The 16,233-nt window shown below is 36.4% G+C and overlaps 1 protein-coding gene across 16 annotated transcripts in view; it reads left to right on the forward strand.

Moving 5' to 3' along the window:
* The window catches only part of LOC123863227 (zinc finger protein 300-like), a 38,537-nt gene that overhangs the window by 11,865 nt on the left and 10,439 nt on the right, over window positions 1-16,233 (forward strand). For 10 of the 16 annotated variants that reach the window (XM_064596643.1, XM_064596649.1, XM_064596642.1 and 7 more), the window contains 3 exons: window positions 587-684; window positions 1,958-2,084; window positions 2,415-2,525. In XM_064596643.1, the coding sequence (XP_064452713.1) occupies window positions 595-684; window positions 1,958-2,084; window positions 2,415-2,525 (328 nt within the window). In that variant the 5' untranslated portion in view covers window positions 587-594. Of the gene's footprint in view, window positions 1-18; window positions 685-1,868; window positions 2,085-2,414; window positions 2,526-16,233 lie in introns of those variants that run through there. The other 6 variants (XM_064596650.1, XM_045902547.3, XM_064596651.1 and 3 more) reach the window with 6 other exon arrangements.

Below are 16,233 nucleotides of genomic sequence, written 5' to 3' on the forward strand. Positions count from 1 at the left end.
ATCTTTACGCATTGTAGTATATTCCTGTTTATCAATGGTTCTAACATGACACTCTATATTCTTATATAGACAACTGCACTATTGAATATCAGCAATACAAACAAACAAAAAACATGTTAAAATTAACAAAATCAACAGTTTTAATTTATGAATATTGACTTGGCAAGAGAATTTGCTGAGTTAGGGGAAAATATAAAAGAGCTATTAGGATTTTGCCGGCTGCTTATGTCTAGGGAATATGGGTGCATTCTCGATTTTCTACTTGGTCATTCCTATTCTTTTTGTCAGGGAACTGCTTCATCTGCAGTTAAATCTTACATATATATGTATACATAATTATTGTCTTATGATAGAGTCTTACAGATAGAATTACAAATAGAATTGCTGGTTCAAAGGGGAACAATAAGGTGTTCGTATATCAACAGAAATATCTGCATTCATCCAATTAAAAATACACCTTGTACAAGTTCTATGTGATTATATAGTCACAAGAGGACTTTTTTCACGTGGTACTTACAGACCCTTCTATAAGGATCAAATGACCTTCTACAGGGTGGCCTGTTTTCCTCTTGGTGGTTGTTTCTAGACTGGTAAATGGCTCCTGGAGATTTAGTCTGTCTTTCAGTCCTGATTCCTCAGACTTCTGCTCTTTTGGAAGAGAAGCAGAAAATGACCAAGTCTCACGTGAGTTGCTTGCTTATTTTGTACTTGGTTTCCATATAATCAAATGGAAAAGTGCAGAAAGCTAGAAATTAGAATTAGGGAAAATGTAGAGAGAACAAAGACTTGGAGACGAGTTGCTATGTAATATGTAGATTATGTGGTTTTAAGCCACATAAAACAACTATTATAGTTCATATATATATTTGTTATGTAAATTTTATATAAATATAATGTACATTATATTTACTTTATGTGAGTGTGTAAATTAAAGCGCAAATTTGAAAAAAAAATAAAGCGCAAATTTGTTCGATCTTTTCTAGCAGCCACAGGGGGGAGGTAGAGGACATCATATACATAATTTGGCATTCTCCACAAATAGAAATCAACTGAATTTTCAATGAAAATATTTCTTGACATTAGGACAAAAAGAAATTCATTTTGGGTGATCTTCTATAGATGATATCCTGACCTATACTTCTGCATAAATGTGTCAGATTTTTTGTGGTTGTGTCTTTAAATATTTTTTTTTAGAAGGTAGTTAGCATAATGTTAGAGCTGAACTCCATAAGCATTATTCTTTGGGGAACTAAAGTATAGTTTATCCAGAGATAAAACCTAGATAAGATGGAGTGATGAGTATCTGTTTGTCTCCAAAGTAATTATTTCTCTCAGATAGGCAGTTCTTTACTTAAAATTCAGTGGCAAACACTTGGGAGCACAGGGGTCTCTGATTCTCCATAGCCTTTGCTATGGTCTCAGAGTTTGTGAGGCAACTCCCCAACTGAATGCCAGTTTTGGGTCCATTTTTTTCAATTTATAAAATCATTTTACTATTTTTTGTCCTGGCCTGAATTATTTTAAACATTTTAAAAAACATAAAAAATAAAATAAAAATTATAAAGTGAAAGGGACCCTAACATTTCCTTTCTCCTGGAATAACCAGTATTAATAATTTGTGATGCTTAGATTTTTCTCCATCTGGAAATTATTGATTCTCTTGTTTTTAAAACATAAAGTCTCAACTTTATTATTTAACTGATTGACTATCCAGTTTTCCCAAAACCATTTGTTGAATAATTCATTTATTTGAAATGCTGCCTTTATTGAATTCCCATTTGTGATTAAGTCTCTTTTGCTCTTCTGTTCTTTTGATGTGTTTGACTCTTTTTGCTAAAGACAGAATTTTACATCATTTTTCTGAATAGGCATGATGTAGAACTGGGCATATGGTTTGGCATGCTATGGTAAAAATAAGACTGATCACTTCAGATTGAACAGGAGCATGCTGTTATAGGGTCCATTGTCATTTGAGGATGTGGCCATAGCTTTCACCAAGGAGGAGTGGCAGCAACTGGACCCTGCTCAGAGGACCCTGTACAGAGATGTAATGCTGGAGAACTTCAGCCACCTGGTCTCATTGGGTAAGGATGGCTTCCCCCCATATCACAACATCTTCCAATCCAGTGCCTCTCTCTTCTCCTTTGATCAAGTTGGGTGGGTTCCTGACATATGTAATGACTGACTTTGTGCTCTCTTTTCTCTCTCCAGCAGAAGGTCAGCTGGACAGCTTTATTGTGGGGCTCCTAAAATAGCACCCCCCCTTTTTTTTAAGTAGGGCTTGACTCACGACCCCGAGATCAAGAGCTGAGCTGAGATCAAGAGTCAGACACTTGACCGACTGAGCCACCCAGGTGCCTTTCTTTTTTCTTCAGTGTAGTCAACCCAATTCCTCTCTGATTTCTCTATAATAGGGCATCCAGTGTCCAAACCAGATGTCATCTCCAAGTTGGAACAGGGAGAAGAACCATGGATCATAAAGAGAGACATATCAAATTGGATCTGTCCCGGTAAAAATCTGGCAGGTGGGAGCCAAGGAAAGTGAAATCTCAGTTTCTTTGTTTTTGTTTTTAATTGGCTGGTGGCTGAGATTTATGCTTCCACCCAGATTGGCAGCTCCTATTCCTTCTTGCTCCTGTGCTGAACATGTAGTAAGTATTCAACAACTTGTTAATTAGGTAATAGTGAGCATGAAGAGAAGAAAAATTTCTTACTGATTCACTCATATCTTGGTAGATATGATTCAGAATCATATTTTTAGTGCCTTTCTAGAAGAAATTCAAAGGCAATAAAAGTCAGATGCTTTTCAGAACCATAGGTTGTACATGGAAAGACAAGGCATCAAAGTTCATGGCTGTATAAAATTGCACAACCAATATAGTTAATGTTTTAGGAGTTCACTGAAAATTACAGTCTAAAGAGACGTGGCATAACTTAAGAAGGTGTTTTTTCCAAGCATGAACCAGCTACTCTGAAGTATATTTGAAGTGTGGGTTAGGCAGGAGGAGGGTGAAGGCAAGCTCTAGCAATGGATGTGTACAGATTTTTGGAGTTAGGAATCATTATGCCTTTTCTGCAGAAATTTGCTAGGCTTGCCTTCATAAAATATATTTTTGGGGGAATAATGGGATATAAGCATGAATACACAGTGTGACTATGGACAGTAAAGTGCATACTGTACCTATACTCTGAAATATTCTGGTATTATTGTATTTAAACAACTTCGAGGTATAACTCACATGCTTTACAATTCACCCATTCAAAGTTAACAATTCAGTGGTTTTTTTATAGTGTATTCACAGATATGTATAACGATTCCCACTGTCAATTTAAAACATTTTTATCACCTACGAAAGAAATCCTGTACCCTTTAGCTATCACACCCCTGTTACTCATCTCCCAGCCCTAAGCAACCACTAATCTGCTTTCACTCTCTATTGATTTGCCTACTCTTGATCTTTTATTTAAACGAAATCATATAACATGAGGCCTTTTGTGACTGGCTTCTTTCGGTTAGCACACTTTTTGAGGGCCATCCACCTTATAACGTGTATCAGTCCTTCGATTCTTTTTGGCTGAATAATATTCCATTGTATGGATATACTACATTTGGCTGTCCATTCATCAGTATTTGGCTTGTTTCCACTTTTTCGCAACATGAATAATGCTACTATAAACATTCATATACAAGTTTTTGTGTAAGACCTATGTTTTATTTTTTCTTTGGTATGTACCTAGGAGTGGAATTGCTGGGTCATATAGGAATTTTGTGTTTAACTAAAATGGTCCCTAATGACTAATTATGTTTAGCATATTTTCATCTGCTTGTTGGCCATTATGTATCTTCTTCGGAAAATAATTTGTTGAGATCATTTGTCTATTTTGAGTTGTCTTTTTATTATTGAATTGTAAGAATTCTTTATAGAGATAAAATTCTTATACAGAAGTTATATGGAACTTTTATGTAAAGTTCTTTGTATAGGTAAGGTGTTTTTTATAGAGTTCTTTTGTTCACTGGTACTAATTTTATTATTAATTAGGACAGGCTGGATAACACTATATTACAAATTAACCTCTAAATGCCAGTGCTTTAACACAACAATGTTTGTTTTCTTTTCTTTTTTTTTTAAGATTTTATTTATTTATTCATGAGAGACAGGGAGAGAGAGAGAGAGAGGCAGAGGGAGAAGCAGGCTCCCTGCTGAGCAGGGAGCCGGATGCGGGACTTGATCCCAGGACCCTGGGATCAGGACCTAAGCCGAAAGCAGACGCTTAACCGTCTGAGCCACCCAGGCGCCCAACAATGTTTGTTTTCTTTACATGTTGCATATCCAACACAGTTCAGCAGGGGGCATGCTCCACATGGTACCTCAGGAGATCAAATTGAGTGAAGTTAACACTATCTGCAGTCCAGCTTGTCACTGATACAGGGGAAGAGAAATCTGGAGGACTCACATGGCTCTTCTGTGCTTTACCTAGATTGCCAGTTTACTCTAAAAGGATATAACCCAGGAATATCCAGCTGGAGGAGATACATAGGGCAGGGCATGGGGAAAGGGCACAGAGCTTCACGGCCTCTCCAGGTGCACCACTCTCCCGGCACACCTCCATGTGTTCACCAACCTGGAAGCTCCTAGAGTTCTTGTTTGATGTAGGTCTCTTAACCAGACATATGATTTGCAGATACTTATATCCTGCGGGTTGTCTTTTCACTCTCTTGATAGTAGCCTTTGAAGCACCAGATTTTGTAATTTTGATGAAGTCCAGTTCTTCTATTTTTCTTTTGTTACTTGTGCTGTTGGTATATCCAAGAATCTATTGCCAAATCCAAGGTCATGAAGATTTACCCCAAGTTTTTTTTCCTAAAAGTTTTATACTGTTAATGCTCTTACATTTGGGTCTTTGATCCATTTTGAGTTAATTTTTGCACATGGTGTGAAGTTAAGGGTCCAACTTCATTCTTTTGCATATGGCAATCCATGTGTTCCAGCACCATTTATTTATTTACTTATTTATTCATTTATTTATTTTTATTTTGATTATGACATGCATTTTTGTTTATGTTTATTTATTTTAATACCTATATAGTCAAATACAGTGTTGTATTAGTTTCAGGTGTACAATATAGCAATTCAGCAATTCCTTGTATTACTCAGTGCTCATCAAGATAAGTGTACTCTTAATCCCCTTCATCTGTTTTACCCATCCCCTCACCCACTCCCCTCTGGTAAACCTCCATAGTTGTTTGTTCTCTATAGTTAAGTCTGTTTTTTGGTTTCTCTTTTTTTGTTTGTTTTTTCCTTTGTTTGTTTAGTTTCCTAAATTCTACATAGGAGTGAAATCAAATGGTATTTCTCTGACTGGCTTATTTCATTTAGTATTATACTCTCTAGATCCATACATGTTGTTGCAAATGGCAAGATTTTAGTCTTTCTTATGGCTGAATAATATTCCATTGTGTATATATATACCACATCTTCTTTATACATGCATCTGTTGATGGACACTTCCATAATTTGACTATTGTAAATGATGCTGCAATAAACATAGGGGTGCATGTATCCCTTTCAATTAGTATTTTTGTATTCCTTGGGTAAATACCCAGTAATGTGATTACTGGATCACAGGGTAGTTCCATTTTTAATTTTTTGAGGAACCCCCATAACGTCTTCCACTGTGGCTGCACCAGTTTGCATTCCCACCAACATGCACAGATGTTCTTTTTCTCCACATCCTCACCAACACTTGTTGTTTCCTGAGCTTTTGATTTCCTGACAGGTGTGAGGTGATATCTCATTGTGGTTTAGATTTGCATTTCCCTGATGATGAGTGATGTTGAGCATGTTTTCCGGTGTCTCTTGGCCATCTGGATGTCTTCTTTGGTGGTATGTCTGTTCATGTCTTCTGCCCATTTTTAATTGGATTATTTGATTTTGGGGTATTGAGTTGTATAAGTTTTTTTAATATAGTTTGGATACTAACCCTTTACCGGATATATCATTTGCAAATATCTCCTCCCATTCCATAGGTTGTCTTTTAGTTTTGGTAGTTGTTTTCTTTTCTGTGCAGAAGCTTTTTATTTTGATGCAGTCCCAGTAGTTTATTTTTGCTTTTTGTCTCCCTTGCCTCAGGAGACACATCTAAAAATGTGTTTTTACAGCTGGTATCAGAGAAATTACTGCCTGTACTCTCTTCTAGGATTTTTATGGTTTCAGGTCCTATATTTAGGTCCTTAATCCATTTGGAGTTTATTTTTGTGTAAGAAAGTGGTCCATTTTCATTCTTTTGCATGTGTCTGTGCAGTTTTCCCATTTCATATTCTTGTCTCCTTTGTTGAAGATTAATTGGCTATAGAATTGTGGGTTTATATCTGGATTCTCTATTCAGTTTTTAAGATCCACTCGTCTGTTTTTGTGCCAGTACCATACTGTTTCGATTACTACAGTTTTGTAATATAACTTGAAGTCTGGAATTGTGATGCCTCCAGTTTTGTTTTTCTTTTTCAAGATTTCTTTGGCTATTCTGGATCTTTTGTGGTTACATACAAATTTTAGGATTGTTTGTTTTAGTTCTGTGAAAAATGCTGTTGGCATTTTGATAGGGATTGCCTTAAATGTGTGGATTGCTTTGGGTAGTATAGACATTTTAACAACATTTGTTCTTCTAATCAATGAGCATGGAATGTCTTTGTGTTATCTTTAGTTTCTTTTATCAGTGTTTTATAGGTTTCAGAATATAGGTCTTTCACCTCTTTGGTTAAGTTTATTCCTAGATATTTTATTATTTTTGGTAAGGTTGTAAATGGGGTTGTTTTCTTAATTTTTTTTAGCTGCTTCATTATTAATGTATAGAAATGCAGTGAATTTCTGTACAATTGATGTTGTATCCTGTGACCTTATTGAATTCATATATCAGTTCCAACAGTTTTTTGGTGGAATCTTTAGGGTTTTCTATATATAGTATCATGTCATCTGCAAATAGTGCAGGTCTTACTTCTTCCTTACCAATTTGGATGCCTTTTATTTCTTTTTGTCAGATTGCTGTGGCTAGGACTTCCAGTACTATGTTGAATAAAAGCGGATATCCTTGTCTTGTTCCTGACCTTAGGGGAAAAGCTCTCAGTTTTCCCCCATTGAGTATGATGTTAGCTCTGGTTTTTCATGTATGGACTTTATTATGTTGAGGTATGTTCCCTCTAAACCTACTTTGTTGAGGGTTTTTATCATGAATATATGTTATACTTTGTCAAATGCTTTTTCTGCGCTATTGAAATAATCACTTGGCTTTATCCTTTTTCTTATTGATGGAACATACCAGTTGATTTTTTTTGCGAATATTGAACCACCCTTGCATCCTGGGAATGAATCCCGCTTGATCATGGTGAGTGATTGTTTTAATGTATTGTTGGATTCAGTTTGCTAATATTTTGCTGAGGATTTTCACGTCTGTGTTCATCAGAAATACTGGCCTATAGTTCTCTTTTTTTGTGTGGTGTCTTTATCTGGTTTTAGAATCAGGGTAATGCTGGCGTCATAGAATGAATTTGTTGCATCACCATTTATTGAAGTGATTATTCTTTTCCCATCAAATAGTCTTGATGCCCTTGCCAAAAATCAATTAGTCTTACATGAAAGGGTTTATTTCTAACTGTACTATTCTGTCTATCTGTATATTTGTCTCTATGCCAATCTCTGGACTATTGTTGCTTGTAGTAAGTTTTGAAATTGGGAAATGTCATTCTTCCAACATTGTTTTTCTTTTCCAAGATTGGAAACATTGGCTCTTCAGGAATGAATTTTGGAATAAGCGTATCTATCTCTACAAATAAATATCCTTAGATTCTGACAGGGATTTGTTGAATTTGCCAATCAATTTGAGGAGTATTGCTGTCTTAATAATATTAAATCTTCCAATGAACATGTAATTTTTCCCTTTCATTTAGATTAATTTTTTTCGAAATAGTTTTCAGAGTGTAAGTTTTATAATTGTTAAATTTATTTCTTAGTATTTTATTCTATCTGATGCTATTGTATATGCAGTTGTTTCATTAATTTCATTTTTGGATTGTCCATTGCAAGTGTATGGAAATATGATTGATTTTTGTATATTAGTCTGGTATTCTGCAGACTTACTAATAAACTCATTTATTAGTTCTAATCATTCTTCAGTTGATTTTTTAGGATTTTCTGTATAAATGGTTTTGTCCTCTATAAATTGAGAAATTCAATTGGATGCTTTTTTTTTTTTTTTTTTTCTTTTTCCTGCCTAAGTACCCTGGCTAGAACCTCCAGTACAATATTGAATAGAATGGTGAGTGGACATCCTTGTCTTATTCCTGATCTTATGGGGAAAAGTCCAGTCTTTCAGTGTTAAGTATATTAGCTGTAAGTTGTCATGCCCTTTGTCAGTTTGAGGAATTTCTTTTCTATTTCAATTTTGTTGGTGTTTTTATCATGAAAATGTGCTGGAATTTGACAAATGCATTTTCTGCATTTACTGAGATGGTCTGTTTATATGCTATATTATGGAATTTCAGTTAATTTGTTATTGGATAGTAAACCAACCTTACATTCCGGGACAAGTTCCGCTTGGTGATGGTGTATAATTCTTTTTATATATTGCTGGATTTGGTTTGCTACTTGTATTGGATGGGTCTGGAAGATCACCCTTAGGTTTGATGATTTTCTTTCTTTTTTTTTTTTTAAAGATGTTATTTATTTATTTGACAGAGAATGACACAGTGAGAGAAGGAACACAAGCAGGGGGAGTGGGAGAGGGAGAAGCAGGCTTCCTGCAGAGCAGGGAGCCTGATGCAGGGCTCGATCCCAGGACCCTGGGTTCATGACCTGAGCCGAAGGCAGATGTTTAACCGACTGAGCCACCCAGGCGCCCCTGGTTTGCTGATTTTCTAGAAGAGCTCACAAACTTAGAGAAGCTGTTATACTCATGGTTGCGGTTTATTACAGTGATAAGAATTTACCAGTCCAGGTCTGGACTTTTTTTGTGGGAAGATTTTTATTTATAAGTTTCTTCCTTTTTTTTAAAGATTTTATTTATTTATTTGACAGAGAGAGACACAGCGAGAGAGGGAACACAAGCAGGGGGTGGGAGACGGAGAAACAGGCTTCCTGCAGAGCAGGGAGCCCAATGCGGGGCTCAGTCCCAGGACCCTGGGATCATGACCTGAGCTGAAGGCAGATGCTTAACAACTGAGCCACCCAGGCACCCCTATAAGTTTCTTTCCTTGATGTGAATCTATTCAAGTTATCTTTTGTCTTGAGTCAGTTCTGGTAATTGTGTCTTTAAAGCAATTTTTTTATGTCATTCAAGTTGTCAAATTCATTGGTATAAAATGTTTCATGATAATCCTCTATTGTTCTTTTATGTCTGTAGGGTCTAGTCTAGAGGTATTCTGTCCTTCATGCTGATATTGCTACTTTATGCCAGCTCTCTTTTTTCTCATTGTTACCTAAAACATATTAATTTTATTAGTTTTTTTCAAATAATCAGTTTCTTATTTCATTGATTTTTCTCTATTGTTTGTTCATTTTCTATTTCATTGACTTCCACTCTGATCTTTACTTTTCCTGTCTTCCACTTATTTGGGGTTTAATTTGTTCTTTTTCTAGCTTCTTAAGGTGGAAGCTCAGATTATTAATTTGAGACCTGTTTTTTTTTTTTTAATTTTTTTTTTTAAAGATTTTATTTATTTATTTGAGAGAGAGAGAATGAGAGACAGAGAGCACAAGAGGGAGGAGGGTCAGAGAGAGAAGCAGACTCCCTGCCAAGCAGGGAGCCTGATGCGGGACTCGATCCTAGGACTCCAGGATCATGACCTGAGCCGAAGGCAGTCGCTTAACCAACTGAGCCACTCAGGCGCCCCTAGACCTGTTTTGTTTTCTAACATGAGCATTTACATACAGGTGATTCTCATCTTGTATGGTAGTAAGGGACCATAAAAATTACCAAAGAAGTTAGAACTTTGCAAAGTAATCTTCATAATCAATGGAAAAAAATTACAGTTGTTTTGTGACCTTTAAACTTTTTTGTGAAAACATTAAAAAACCATCTCACCGTTGGTTATAGCTCTATAGAAAAATGAAAATATAGCAAAATGAATATTTACTACCTTGCAAGTAAAAACATTGACAGCATTGAAAATGTGGGGTTTTTTTTCAACAATCCTATATAGTTTGAGCAGTGTCTACCTTCTTATCATTGTATAACTTACGATAGGAAGTGAGCCTGTTTTCTATGTCTTACTGAATTATCAAACTCTTTTTTTTTTTTTAAAGATTTTATTTATTTATTTGACAGAGAGAGAGATAGCAAGAGCAGGAACACAAGCAGGGGGAGTGAGAGAGGGAGAAGCAGGCTTCCTGCCAAGCAGGGAGCCTGATATGGAGCTCGATCCCAGGACCCTGGGACCATGACCTGAGCCGAAGGCAGATGCTTAACGACTGAGCCACCCAGGCGCCCCTATCAAACTCTTTTCTAAGGTTGAATCAGCTACCAACATTTTACCCTTTGTGTTTTCAGTGTTGTGAAATATGTCCAAGATACTGTGAGGATTTTTCGTCAGGGTCGTTTTCTCTGTAATATATTTATTCTTTTCATCATAACCCAAGAATTTTTGTCAGTAAGTTTTGCCTTCACTGAGTTCTTCTGGCTATCTACCTAAAGTGTCATGAATAGTGGCAATGCCAAAGCTATCTTCAAACCACATCCAATGTTGTTAGTGTTGTTTCTTTGCTGCATTTTCATCTTTGCAGGCCACTTCCCTCTTCCGGCTGTCCATTTTTGTAAAATGCCATGTGGGTTTATCAATGGGAGACAAGGAGGAAACACACCTATACACTTTGCACTCTGTATATATATTGGATAACAGATGTGCAGTTAAAACTCAGTGACAGACTTTGAAGTAAGGGAAATGATTGGGTACAGATCATGATGTGTATCTGTTATTTGCATAGTGATTTGTGGACTTTAAGTGCTGGCAGTGAAATTTGTACTTTATGCTATTAGTCACAAATAGTATACTGTGGTAATTAAAATGTTAACTGTGTTGTTGCCAGACTGGTGTTATGTACTAAACTGTGCTAACTGAAATTCATGCATATCAAAATTACTCAAAATGAGGACTACCTATATATAATTTGTCCTTTTAAGTACTGCTTTGACTTTGTTTCAAATTTTGACATATTGTTTTCATTTTCATTCAATTCAACTTATTTTCTATTATTGGACTTTTTAACATACAGGTTATTTACACATATGTTGTTTTCCAAATATTTGCGGGAATTTTCAAGATCTTTTTGTTATTTATTTCTAATTTCATTATGGTTGTAGAATATATTCTGTATAATTTCTGTCCTCATAAAATTATTGCAGCTTGTTTTGAAGCCCAATATGTAGTCTATTCTGATGTTTGATTCACGTGTTCTTGAAATGTGTGTTCTGTTGTTGTGGGGTATCTATAGATGTTAGGTCAGGTTCGTTGATACTTACTGATTTTTTTTTTTTTTTTTGTCTACTTGTTTTAGAAATCTTTGTGAGAGGGATGTTGAAATTTCTGGACATAATTACTAATTTGTTTTTCCTTTCATTTTTGTTAGTTTTGGTTTGTGTGTTGTGGGCATCTGTGGTTAGGCACAGATACATTTATAATTGTTGTATCTTCTTACAATTCTCCTTTCACAATTTTGAAATATACTTCTCTGTTTCTAATAGTATTTGTTATCTTGAAGTCTATATTATCTAATATTAATATAGCTACTTCACCTCTCTTGTGCTTACAGTTTGCATGATTTTTCCCCCATCCTTTTATTTTCAGCATATTTGTCTTTGAATTTAAAGTGAATTTCTTATAGACAATGTATAGTTGATTCTTACTGTTTTATTTAGTCTGACAGTTTCTGATTGGAGTATTATTCCATTCCCAGTTAATGTAATTATTGATTTGTTTTGATTTATTTTTGCCATTTTGCTATTTGTTTTCTATTTGCTTAATCTCTCTTTAGGTCCTTTTTCTTTTCCTGTCTTTTATGTTGAAAGAACTTTTTTTAGCATACCATCTTAATTTCCTTGTTGAATTTTTCTTCTTAGTTCTGTCTCTCTATGTGTGTGATATTGCTGTGGGGATTACAGTATGATATTTAGCTTCTTATAACCTAATGCACATTAATACTGCTTTATTTTTCTGGCAAAACATAGAAATTTTGTGCTAGCATAGTTCCATTTTCTACTCTCCCTGACTATCCTGTGCTGCTTTGTTCTTTTAATCATGTGTGTTACACTTACGTTTGTGATAAATTTGACAATGTGTTATTTTTGCTTTATTGTTTTTTTAATTTTATTATGTTATGTTAGTCACCATACAGTACATCATTAGTTTTTGATATGGTGTTCCACGATCCATTGTTTTCGTATAACACCCAGTGCTCCATGCAGTACGTGCCCTCCTTAATACCCATCACCAGGCTAACCCATCCCCCCACCCCACCCCCAAAACCCTGTGTGTTTCTCAGAGTCCATAGTCTCTCATGGTTCATCTCTCCCTCCGATTCCCCCCCCTTCATTTTTCCCTTCCTTCTCCTAATGTCCTCCATGCTATTCCTTATGTTCCACAAATAAGTGAAACCATATGATAATTGACTTTCTCTGCTTGACTTATTTTACTTAGCATAATCTCCTCCAGTCCCATCCATGTTGGTGTAAAAGTAGGGTATTCATCCTTTCTGATGGCTGAGTAATATTCCATTGGATATATGGACCACATCTTCTTTATCCATTCATCTGGTGAAGGGCATCTCGGCTCTTTCCACAGTTTGGCTATTGCGGACATTGCTGCTATGAACATTGGGGTGCATATGGCCCTTCTTTTCACTACATCTGTGTCTTTGGGGTAAATATCCAGGAGTGCAATTGCTGGGTCATAGGGTAGCTCTATTTTTAAATTTTTGAGGCACTTCCACACTGTTTTCCAAAGTGCATGCACCAACTTGCATTCCCACCAGCAGTGCAAGAGGGTTCCCCTTTCTCCACAACCTCTCCAACATTTGTTGTTTCTTTCCCTGTCCATTTTTGCCATTCTAACTGGTGTAAGGTGGTATCTTAATGTGGTTTTGATTTGAATTTCCCTGATGGCCAATGATGATGAACATTTTTTCATGTTTCTGTTAGCCATTTGTATGTCTTCTTCAGAGAAGTGTCTTTTCATGTCTTCTGCCCATTTTTTGACTTGATTATTTGTTTTTTGGGGTGTTCAGTTTGAGAAGTTCTTTATAGATCTTGGATACCAGCCCTTTATCTGTAGTGTCATTTGCAAATATCTTCTCCCATTCTGTGGGTTGCCTCTTTGTTTTGTTGACTGTTTCCTTTGCTGTGCAGAAGCTTTTTATCTTGATGAAGTCCCAAAAGTTCATTTCTGTCTTTGTTTTACTAGCCTTTGGAGATGTATCTTGAAAGAATTTGCTGTGGCTGATGTCAAAGAGATTACTGCCTATGTTCTCCTCTAGGATTTTGATGGATTCCTGTTTCACATTGAGGTCTTTCATCCACTTTGAGTTTATCTTTGTGAATGGTGTTAGAGAATGGCCGAGTTTCATTCTTCTGCATGTGGCTGTTCAATTTTCCCAGCACCATTTATTGAAGAGACTGTCTTTTTTCCATTGCATGTTTTTTCCTGCTTTGTCAAAGGTTATTTGACCACAGAGTTGAGGGTCCATATCTGGGTTCTCTATTCTGTTCCATTGGTCTATATGTCTGTTTTTGTGCCAGTACCATGCTGTCTTGGTGATCACCGCTTTGTAATATAGCTTAAAATCGGGCAACGTGATGCCTCCAAGCTTTGTTTTTCTTTTTCAACATTTCCTTGGCGATTCGGGGTCTTTTCTGATTCCATACAAATTTTAGGATTGTTTGTTCCAGCACTTTGAAAAATGTCATTGGAATTTTGATCGGGATGGCATTGAAGGTATAGATTGCTCTGGGTAGCATAGACATTTTAACAATGTTTATTCTTTTGATCCATGAGGATGGAATATTTTTCCATCTTTTTCTGTCTTCTTCAATTTCTTTCATGAGTGTTCTGTAGTTCCTAGAGTATAGATCCTTCACCTCTTTGGTTAGGTTTATTCCGAGGTATCTTATGGTTTTTGGTACTATTGTAAATGGAATCGTTCCTCTAATTTCTCTTTCTACAGTTGTGTTGTTAGTGTATAAGAAAGCAACTGATTTCTGTGCATTGATTTTGTATCCTGCCACATTACTGAATTGCTGGATGAGTTCTAGTAATTTGGGGTGGAGTCTTTTGGGTTTTCCACATAAAGTATCATGTCATCTGCGAAAAGAAAGAGTTTAACTTCTTCTTTGCCAATTTGAATACCTTTTATTTCTTTTTGTTGTCTGATTGCTGTTGCTAGGACTTCTAGTACTATGTTGAACAATAGTGGTAAGAGTGGGCATCCTTGACGTGTTCCTGATCTTAAGGGAGAGGCTCTCAGCTTTTCCCCATTGAGGATGATATTCGCTGTGGGTTTTTCATAGATGGATTTTATGAACTTGAGGAATGTTCCCTCTATCCCTATGCTCTGAAGAGTTTTAATCAGGAAAGGATGTTGTATTTTGTCAAATGCTTTTCTGCATCAATTGAGAGGACCATATGGTTCTTCTCCCTCCTTTTATTAACGTGTTCTATCACATTGATTGATTTGCGAATGTTGAACCACCATTGCATCCCGGGGATAAATCCCACTTGGTCGTGGTGGATGATCCTTTTAATGTATTGTTGGATCCTATTAGCTAGGATTTTGTTGAGGATTTTGGAATCCATATTCATCAGGGATATCGGTCTGAAATTCTCCTTTTTGATGGGGTCTTTGCCTGATTTGGAGATTAGGGTAATGCTGGCCTCATAGAATGAGTTTGGAAGTTTTCCTTCTGTTTCTATTTTTTGAAACAGCTTCAGGAGCATAGGTATTACTTCTTCTTTGAATGTTTGGTAGAATTCCCCAGGGAATTCATCAGGCCCTGGACTCTTGTTTTTTGGGAGGTTTTTGATCACTGCTTCAGTCTTGTTACTGGTTATTGGCCTATTCAGGTTGTCAATTTCTTCCTGTTTCAGCCTTGGCAGCTTATAGGTTTCCAGGAAGGCATCCATTTCATCCAGATTGCTCAGTTTTTTGGCATATAGTTGTTGATAATAATTTCTTTTTTTTTTTTCCAAAGATTTTTTATTTATTTATTTGAGAGAGAGCACATGAGAGGGGGGAGGGTCGGGAGGGTCAGAGGGAGAAGCAGACTCCCTGCCGAGCAGGGAGCCGGACGCGGGACTCGATCCAGGGACTCCAGGATCATGACCTGAGCCGAAGGCAGTTGCTTAACCAACTGAGCCACCCAGGCGCCCCAATAATTTCTAATAATTGTTTCTATTTCCTTGGTGTTAGTCGTGATCTCTCCCTTTTCATTCATAATTTAATTAATTTGGGTCCTTTCTCTTTTCTTTTGGATAGCTGGTCAGTGGTTTATCGATCTTATTAATTCTTTCAGAGAACCAACTTCTAGTTTCGTTGATCTGATCTACTGTGTTTCTGGTTTCTAATTCATTGATCTCTGGTCTAATCTTAATTATTTCTCTTCTAATGCATGGCTTAGGCATCGTTTGTTGCTTTTTCTCTAGTTCTTTAAGGTGTAGAGTTAGTTGGTGAATTTGGGATTTTTCTATTTTTTTTGAGTGAGGCTTGGATGGCTCTGTATTTCCCCCTTAGGACCGCCTTTGCAGTATCCCATAGGTTTTGGACCAATGTGTTTTTGTTCTCATTGATTTCCATGAATTGTTTAAGTTCTTCTTTGATTTCCTGGTTGACCCAAACATTCTTGAGCAGGGTGGTCTTTAGCTTCCAAGTGTTTGAATTTCTGCCAAATTTTTTCTTATGATTGAGTTCCAGTTTTAAAACATTGTGGTCTGAGAATATGCGGGAAATAATCTCAATCTTTTGGAATCGGTTGAGACCTGATTTGTGACCCCAGTATGTGGTCTATTCTGGAGAAAGTTCCATGTGTGCTCGAGAAGAATGAGTATTCTGTTGTTTTAGGGTGGAATGTTCTGTATATATCTATGAGGTCCATCTGGTCCAGTGTATCATTCAAAGCTCTTGTTTCCTTGTTGATTTTCTGCTTAGATGATCTGTCCATTGCTGAGAGTGGAGTATTGAGGTCTCCTACAATTAACAT

The sequence above is a fragment of the Mirounga angustirostris genome, unplaced genomic scaffold, assembly GCF_029215605.1.
Source record: "Mirounga angustirostris isolate CCGP_5_RB_7025 unplaced genomic scaffold, mMirAng1.0.hap1 SCAF_7, whole genome shotgun sequence".
Lineage (NCBI taxonomy): Eukaryota > Metazoa > Chordata > Mammalia > Carnivora > Phocidae > Mirounga > Mirounga angustirostris.